This window comes from Penaeus japonicus, unplaced genomic scaffold, assembly GCF_977035675.1.
Source record: "Penaeus japonicus unplaced genomic scaffold, GWHDUDI00000001_assembly GWHDUDI00000028, whole genome shotgun sequence".
Taxonomy (NCBI): Eukaryota; Metazoa; Arthropoda; class Malacostraca; order Decapoda; family Penaeidae; genus Penaeus; species Penaeus japonicus.
The window spans coordinates 26,251,292-26,260,874 of record NW_028234430.1 but is presented as its reverse complement, the minus strand read 5'-3'; the positions used below and the strand labels follow the sequence as shown (position 1 = coordinate 26,260,874).

Here is a 9,583-nt window from a genome sequence, read left to right as displayed (position 1 = left end):
CCGGTCTCTAGCAAGCACTATCTTTATAGAGCGATGACACACACTAAGTTGACGAACTCTTGCTCAAAAGTACCGCCGATGAAGGCTATGCAGGCAGAATGGGAAGAGGAAAGTGACTCAATCCATACCCAGCGTCTAAAATGTACTCCTGCGCCAATATGGATGCCATTCACTGTGGCACTCATAGTCACAAACACAGGTTTAATTCCTCTTCTTGTTATCTTTATTGTAGGTGGTTATATGTTTCGTATTCGTTCATGACAGCACAAAAATACGAAAAAATAAAATTGCCTTTTGTCCTCCCATAAAACAGCAATACTTCTATCACACTGAATATAAAGAAAATAATGAGCTAATATGGATAATATACTCCAATTTTAGTCTACTGCAGCACTGGTAGAGCCTGTCATATGGCACATATAAGTCTCTAAACTCAATAAAACACACACAAAAAAATTAAACAAAAACCGCTCTAGTTTTACAATGAATGACTGAAAGAGAGTGGTAAGATTCAAATTATAATGCTTCAAGCAGTCTCTCTTTAAAATAAAACCTATCCTGGAGGCTGAGCATGCAAATTTAACCCCGTCTGCAATGGGTTAATTTCCATATGCTTTGATGGAGATACTAGAAACAAAATCGTTCACAAGTTTAGATGACAAAGTTTTGTTTCCTTTTAATGAAATGGATCTCCCTGGCCAACTCCCTTCGAACTTGGGATCCTATCGTGTTCTGCAGAGTTTGAACGTCGCTTTAGGTGTATATCATACATGTACTTTTGTACATGTACATGATTTTCTTTCTTTCTTTTCATTTTCTTTCTATATTTTACGAACTCCGCTAATTCCTTCTCCTTTCGTGGCGAAGATTTAATGAAAAAATACAAAAAAATTATAATAATAAAATAAAAAATATGATGTAATGATAATGATGATGATAATAAGGATATTGATAACGTTGATAATGATGATAACGATATTGATAACGGTGATAATAATATTAATGATATTGATAACGGTGATAGTGATAACAGTTAAAACAACAATGATAAGGATAATAATGATAAAAGTAATGATAAGGGTAATAATACTAGAGATTCATAATTAATCATGCTCCAGAGTTAGGCTTTTAATGTGCATGCAGTACGGTAATGATCTCATTCATACTTAAGTGAGGCCAGAGTATGGGCCTTTCCCGTGTTCCATCATAGTCATCATCATGTTTTATGCGTCTGTGTGTATTTGTTTGTATGTGTAGAGGACCGAGGCTGTGCTTGTTCATTCAGTTCGACACAAAGCTCTCACGTTCCTTTTTTCTTCTTCTTCTTCTTTCTTGAACAAGTTCCATTTCACTGATATGAGTTGGGCTGAAAAAGAAAATTAAAGGAAACAAGATGCAGTATTGCAATTTCTTTTCCTTTTTGTTGTTCGGATTTCTTCTTCTTTTAAACTTCGTGTTTTTTTCTACAACGCAGGGTCATTCTCTAACTTTGTGTTCGTCGTCTTTTTCCCTTTGTGTTGTTGCTATTATTATAATTATTATTATCATCATTATTATCATTTTTATCATTATTATTATTATCATTTCTACAATACAGGGTATTTCTTTAACATGTTCGTCTTCTTTTTTTCCTTCTTTTTTTCTCTATACAATACATTATAATCATTCAACTGCTTGTTTGTCTGTCTTGTGTCTGTCTGTTTTGTGTCACCGTCAGTGTTGTGCCTGTCGGTATTGTCTCTCTGTTTGTGTTGTGCCTGTCTGTTTTGTGTATGTGTATCTCTCCCCCCCACCCCCCACCCCAGAGATGGAATTTCTTCTTCAGAACCAAATTCCATACCTGGTTCTTGCGGTGCAAAAAGATAGACTGAAATAACGGATGAGTCGAATCAGCGAGCCTTTCTCTTGCATCGTGAATATTGCGTGAAAGTGAGGAAGACGATGGGATGGTGGACGAGACTCGAACGCAGAAAGAAGTACATACGGAAAGCAAGAGGAAAATTGAAAGGGGAAATAGAGGGATGAGAAGGAAGGAGAAGGAGGAGGAGGGAGAGAATGGTTGGAAGAGGAAGCTTTTTTTGATACAAGTGATGAAAACGATAATGATGATGACAATGATGATGATAATAATAATCAAGATGATAGTAATGCTAAGAATGATGATGTGGAGCGCCGAGTGGCGTAGGTGCGAGTCAAATGACTGCTGAGTGGTGTCTAAGCTTTATTGTTTGTAAAAAAAAGGAATATCAATTTATTTGATTTAATTATTTCATTCTAAAGAGAATATAATATTACAAAAATACAATATATTAGAAAATTAGTATTTTTATCTATTTGGATCAATAAGCTTATTTAACAAATTTCAAAAGCTCCGAGTCCTAAAAGAAAGAAAACGGAATGACATTGGCTCACAAATGAAAATGGAGTGAGACTAGAGGGGTAACTTAAGCATGTCGTGCTGCAACATACTCCCCACCATAGGAGGACACTCCTATTAAAAGTGAAATACATGGCACCAAAAGTTACAATCTTGACTATAAATTTAAACCCATAGAATACAACATAGGCAAGTTAACAGAAATAATGAAATACAAAATTTCAAAATAAAGCTTCAAATAAAGGAGTATTTTGGCAAAATAGAAACAAGTGTTACTTAGGCAATAAAGGCAAAATGAGATATAGGTACTCAATTAGCACAACATTATAAAATTCAAATAAGACTCTTATAACAAATAATCATTAAATACAAAAGAATATATAAAAAGTACAAAAATAAAAATGCGAATGCAAAGTAAATATTACATATACAAAGTATAAAATACAAAGTACAAAAATTAAATGGGTACGGAGTATAAGATACGAAGTATAAACATAAGTACAAAGTAAATAATTACCTAGGTACAAACTGTAAAACACAAAATGGTATTACATAAAAAAAACAATGTTTAAAAGTAAATATAATTAAGTACCCTATAAAATGAGAATCACAAGTTACAGGCACATTATAAACTGAAAGCAGTAATTACATCATACAAATAAGGGTAATTACAATTTAAATGAACAAAGAAAATATTGGAACACAGGAACCAACAGATTCACTATGAATTTCTTTGCCACAAATAAATTTGATTCACAAAACTTAAAATGAATTCCTGAAATTACAGATCTAATCGTGAGGGTGCATGAATGGCACGGCCTCTACGAGTTACAGAACCAATATTAGGGACTGAGTCCTCATCTTCACTTAAAGAAACAACATCTTCACCATCTCGAATCAAATCATGTACAGAAACTTCAGCAGTGGAAATAGATTCTTCCTGTACTATTGGAGTTAAATTAGGGACAAAAAGTTCAGTAGAATTGGCAGATCCATCCTGTTTTGTTGGAGAATCTACACTACTGGCTTGATCCAAAGGAGGAGTAACAAAGGTGGAAGAAGACCCAGTTTCAGAATCATCAGACTCCTGAGAACTTGCAATTTCAAGATCATGCAAGCGTTGAACTGACCTAGAATAAATCCCCTTGGCTGTCTTTACTTTAACACTTCGGATTACACCATCAGAGCCAGGGAATGTTTCAACAACTATGCCTAATGGCCATTTAATCCTAGGAACATTATCTTCCTTAACTAATACAATGAAACCCTTCTTAATATTACCACTAGGAACAAATTTCTTAACAGTGAGGGGTAAGTTCCTGAGATAGTCATTACTCCAAAGCGTCCAAAATTTGTTAAGACGTTGTTGGCGTAAGATTTCTCGATCACTCAAGTCCTCAACAGTAACCTCACAAGGGCCATCGTCTACATCAAGCAACATTCCTACTGTGCAGCCAATCAAAATTTTTGGAAGGTGTTAAAACCTCATCTAGATCAGTTTCAGAACCCATGAAAGTAAGGGGGCGAGAATTTATACAGGCTTCAACCTCATGGAGAGTAGTCTCCAATTCAACTTTAGTGAGACATTTAATTCCCAATGACTTCTTGAGGGAAGATTTCACTGATATGATAAGTCTCTCCCACCAACCTCCCCACCATGGGGACAGAGGCATGATAAACTTCCATTGAGGAGAAAGAGGTCCGAAGGTGGCACGAAGATTAGAAGCACTGACAAATGTCTTAGCATTATCTGAATAGATAATTGAAGGCATTCCTCTACGTGCAGCGAATCTCTTCAGGGCAAATACACAATCGGATACCGTTAAAGACTCTGTTAACTCTAAATGAATGGCACGTTTGACAGCACAGGTGAATAGCAAGATATGGAACTTCTTTCCTGGAAAATCTGCACAAAACAAAGGACCAGCATAATTTACACCTGTAACACTGATGGGGGGAGCAGTTTGAACCCTTAATTTCGGGAGAGGGGCAACAGGTTGATTACATGGCTTTGAATCAATACGTTTGCACAGTATACAATCCCTACATACAGATTTCACTAAACGTCTGACTCCCATAATAAAATATTCATTACATAAAGTGCTGATCAATGTAGAAGTTCCAGTATGTTTCAGAAGAGAATGTTGAAACCTGACCAATAGTTTAGCAAATTGACCTTTGGGAATGATAATTGGGTGCTTATTCTCTAGGCGTCCCTTGACTCGAAGCAAGCCAGACCCATCTAAAATAGGGTCTAGTCGGTTTAGGTAACTACCCTTAGGTAGAGGCCTTTTCTTAGTCAACAGATCAATCTCCTTAGAATAAGCCTCTGCCTGTATAAATTTGATCAAGGTAAGCTTAGCAGAAGTAAGTTCATCATGAGTAAGACTACCAGACAATTTAAAAGAATCAGCCTTAATATTGTTTATTAATCTATTAGACCAGGCCACTACATTTATTGCTCGAGTTAGTGTCCCCCATCTTTTTACATCAAACAACTTAGTGGGAACAACGTTCAAGTGAACAGAGGTGGTAACACTGTGTAATATCTCTGACAGTACATTGAGATCCTCCTCTATAAGGGTTACCTCTTCATTATCTAAATGGGAGGCAAGCCAAGAGGGACCTGTCATCCAAACATTGGACTTCACAAGATCAGCTAAAAGACCTCGGGTCAACAAGTCAGCAGGGTTATCTTTGCAGGGACAATGGAACCAACTAGGAGGAGTCAAACTTTGGATCTCAGCTACACGATTGGAAACAAAAACCTTCCAATTATTGGCATTTCCTTTTATCCAGTGAGGCGTAACTTTAGAATCTGTCCAACAGAAAATCTTAGCATTTTAATCTAAATTGAGGGCAGATTTAACAAAATTAACTAATCGTGCTGACATTAAGGCACCTAGTAATTCCAGTCTCGGCAAAGTGACCTTCTTGATGGGGGCTCTCCTGGCTTGAGCAATTACAAATTTTTACCTTAAAAGATCCATCAGGCTGGGGGGCTCGGAGATACACACAAGAACCATACCCCTTCCCAGATGCATCTCCAAAGGCATGTAGTTCGAGGTCGGTCATTAGATTCCACTCTTCTGTAAAATAGCAATGATCAATACACCATTCTTTCAGGTATGAAAGAGATTGGGTCCATGTATTAAATTTAGTTTGTAACTCATTAGGTAAGGGTTCACCCCAATCAAGTCCCAACTTCCAAATCTCTTGAAAATTGATCTTGGCAAACATGATAATTGGACTGATAAAACCCAAGGGATCAAAGAGTCTAGCAATAAGGCTGAGGATAATCCTCTTAGTGAACACAATTTGAAATAAAGGGGGTTCTAAGTGGACACCTTCGAATGAAAAGGAATCAGAGTGAAAAAAAAAACTTCATTCCAAGAATCTTAGTGGAATCTTTCACTGATTCCAAAGGGATCTCTTGCTTCTCTGACAACCCAGTATCAACTCTATCACATCGTACAAGAGTCATACCAGCTTTGGACAAGATGAGTGCAGCCTCCTCAAATTTAATCTTAGCTTCCTCAATGGTACTACTTCCCGTTAACCAGTCTTCCACATAGAGGTTCTCCCTTAACTCCTCAACTACAGTAGAAGCACTCTGAGATTTGAGATGCAACTTAACAGTAACGTTTAATAGAAAGGGGCTGCTCGTGTTACCAAAGGGGACTCTGGTAAAACGCATGGTCTGGACCGAACCGTGTCGTCTCATTAAGAAACGGTGAACATCTCGGTCTTGTGGGGCCACACTAATTTGTAAGAAAGCCTGTTTGATATCAGCGGCCAGAGCAACTTTCCAACGCCTAAAGCGCAGGAGAACCTGTACTAAGTCAGGATAGAGGGAGGGACCAGTTAGCAAACAATAAGTGTCATTAAAGGATTTGGAGGAGGTGTCAAACACCGGTCTTACTTTGGTGGTAGTACTGCTCTCTTTAACTACAGGTTTGTGAGGTAAGTAAAATATAAGGTCAGAGGTGTTTATCTCATCTGAAGGGACCTCTTCCATTATACCCTCCTTTACATACTCTTCAAAAGCTCCCTAATAGCTCTCCTTGAGTTCAGGGATTTTATCCAACTTCTGCTCCAATTTAGTGAACCTTTTGTGAGCTAGAGAAAGATTATTTATCAGACACCTTTTGGCCTTCTCCGACTGCCTAAGTTCATTATTATACCCTCCATTACATACTCTTCAAAAGCTCCCTGATAGCTTTCCTTGAGTTCAGGGTTTTTATCCAACTTCTGCTCCAATTTTGTGAACCTTTTGTGAGCTAAAGATTATTTACCAGACACCTTTTGGCCTTCTCCGACTTCCAAGGCAGAGCAACCTCATAATGGCCATCTTTAATTTTAGTTTCTTTAGCAAACTGAATCATGAGAGGATCACAAGAAAATGGATCAGGAGCAGATTCTTTTGGATGACCTACTGACTCAAGGTCCCAAAACTGCCAAAGTTCATTATCAGAGACTTCACTAATACATAGGAAATTAGCATGGTCAGAAGTCTTAGTAACTGAAGACGTCCAGCAGCCAGCTAGGACACAACCGAACACGGTCTTCTGGGCTACGAAGTCCTTAAACCTACATAACGGGCAATCAGAATAGTTCAGTTTCCAAAAATAATCCTGACCAATTAATATGTCCACTTCTAGACTTTGTCGAGTGGCATAATTATCGGCCATAACAAGATCAGAAAAGCCCTTCAGTAAATCACCAGGTACGGTAAATCTTTCCAATATAGATGAAATCTTAGGAACCTCGGCTACAACCAGGGATTGGGAGGAGCCTGTTAAGTTAGAGATTAGAGGTGGTGGTTGATTTAGCCCCCCCCCCTCCCCCCATAAAAAGACTATTTTGAATAAATTCTTACTTGACCCACTTAGGTTTTACCCTCTTGACAAATTTGGAAGTCACATACGAACGGTCGGCACCTGAATCAAACAATACGGTAGCTTCAAACCTTTTACCATCCGGACCCACTACTGAAACTTGAGTGGTCTGGAGGACAGTTTTGGTGACGTTTAAAGTTCCAGATAAAGTCACTCCAACTTGATTTGTGGAAGAACCAGCTCCATCAGGAAGAGTAGTACTGTTAGCTACAGATTGGCGTGACTGATTAAGCTTATCAGACTCCTGAGACTTATCAGAAGGTGGGGTCTTATTCTGACTCTCTTCATTTTTACCCTCACTTAAGGTCTCATGATGAAGACCCTTACATTTCATACACCGTGACTGACACATTTTATACCAATGATTTCCCTTTAGGCATCTTAAACAAATCCCAGCAGCTTTAACCTTTTCTATCCTCTCAATTAGAGGTAATCTAACATAGGAAAAGCCTTTCCCTGTACCATGTGCCTTTTGGCAAAAAGAGCAATTTGGCTTAGAGGGACCCTTAGGCTAAGAGTTATACAAGGCTGAAGCAGTTACAGTCTATGGTATTTTAATAGTACCTCTTGACAAAGAAATAGCAAGTGGTTTGTTAATTTTCCTTTTATGAATGATCTGATCAAGGACTTTGATGAATTTTTCTACATCATGCCTATGTTCTTCTGTCTTCCATTCATCCCTCAGATCATCAGGAATTATCCTAAGTACATATCTCATTATTACAAAATCATACTGGCCAGGTGGCACTCCTAGCATATTGAGACACCTGACATGAGAACATGTGTTGTGGAAGTCAGTTAAATCAGGACTATCTGATTTACCCTTTGAAGAAGGAAATTGTAAATGATGAAGTTCGGCAATATGAGCATCTATGATAAGATCATCTCTACCATACCTTCCCTTGAGAAGCGCACAAGCTTCAGGGTATGCACTGTTGGTAGTTGGGAACCCCTTGAAAGCCTCTGCCAGCTTCCCAACCAGGCAACTACGCAGATAGCTGAGCTTAGTGACGTCAGCAAGATCGCTGTTGTCTATGTTAGATGTGAAGAAATCCCAGAATTGCGTCCACTTTAGCTCGTCACCATCACATTTGACTAACTCAAGTTCGGGTAATTTGGCCGGAGCCTTAACTGCAATTCCACCCGAATCTACGTCTGACGACGCTGAAGAGGAGGCACTACTCTGTGACTCATCTGTTGCTAACCGCTCACGACCCTTGACATCTAGTTCTGACAGGTCACTGAAAAACTTCCAATAAGACTTTCCTACAATTTCAATGTCTTCTGTAAGATGATAAATCTTTTGATGTTCCTCCAATTTTGCCGTCCTTCTCAACAACGTATCCAAATATGTTCTCACCTTAATGGCCTTATCACCTTATCGTTGAGCGCCGAAGTCAAAAGATCAGCAGCGTGTCTGGCGTGGTGGGCCAGACTCTCACGGCTTGCCAGGGCACTCTCTTTGTCCATTTTTCAATAACGATGTGACGTCAGGAACTGGAAATCCAACTGAATCCAAGCAGTGTTGCCGTTGTATCGCCAGTGAGTGGCGATGAGCGTTTACTTTGTGTACCCGATCGAGTCGTCGTACGTTTTCTATCAATATGGACTGAGGTAACTCTACCAGTTGGGTAGAAATGTCTAACTTATTGTTCTTTACTTAAGCAACGAATGAATAGTCAAAAGAAGAAATTTCTTTAAGTAATAATACAAATAATAATACTGCAATAATATGAATAAAATATTGTGAAAATAAATGTAGGACATTCAGTTTCCCAAATTTATTTTAAAATAACAATATTTACAGAAAATATAACTATATATACAGAAAAATCAACAAAATGCCTCAATATACAAACAAAAACAAGAAAATAACAAATACTATATAGATTCAAGCATTGCCTTTGATGGCTTGGAGTTGAAACATCCACCTGCAACCTGCACAGCCTCTGATAAAACCACCAATGCCTGCAGAGCAGGCATTAGCAGTCAATTGCGTGTGTCTGTTTTTATCAGCTTAATTTTGGAAAATAATCTCTCTGCCGAGGCATTGGTCGTAGGCAGGACCAACACCTGTAAAGCAAAAGAGCTTAGATTCTGGAACATTAAATACCCCTCATTGTCCTCAATGAGGGAAAGTTTATTATAACAATGTTTTTTTCTTCAATCAGTTCTGGAGAAATCTTAATGGCATCTAAGTTTCTCTATTCATTATCTAAAACCTGAATGTCCTGTGTATAAACTCTTGGTAAAATATTGATAAAATCATACAAAGTTGGCAGTGAAACCCTACTGTCGCCACTCTTTT

At 38.2% G+C, this 9,583-nt stretch overlaps 2 protein-coding genes across 2 annotated transcripts; both read right to left on the bottom strand.

The window, feature by feature from the left end:
• Window positions 1-553: 553 nt before the first annotated feature.
• Window positions 554-6,395, bottom strand: LOC147468542 (uncharacterized). The gene is made up of 6 exons (XM_086553753.1): window positions 5,793-6,395; window positions 5,344-5,680; window positions 3,915-5,195; window positions 3,163-3,823; window positions 2,895-2,905; window positions 554-627 (listed from the first exon to the last, which is right to left on the bottom strand). Exons 1-6 carry the CDS (start codon window positions 6,393-6,395, stop codon window positions 554-556), a joined length of 2,967 nt encoding a protein of 988 aa, XP_086409879.1.
• Window positions 6,396-6,428: 33 nt separating this feature from the next.
• On the bottom strand, window positions 6,429-8,745 carry LOC147468541 (uncharacterized). Its single transcript, XM_086553751.1, has 7 exons — window positions 8,636-8,745; window positions 8,172-8,516; window positions 7,840-8,042; window positions 7,354-7,731; window positions 6,673-7,172; window positions 6,576-6,628; window positions 6,429-6,486 (listed from the first exon to the last, which is right to left on the bottom strand). Exons 1-7 carry the CDS (start codon window positions 8,743-8,745, stop codon window positions 6,429-6,431), a joined length of 1,647 nt encoding a protein of 548 aa, XP_086409877.1.
• Window positions 8,746-9,583: the final 838 nt, after the last annotated feature.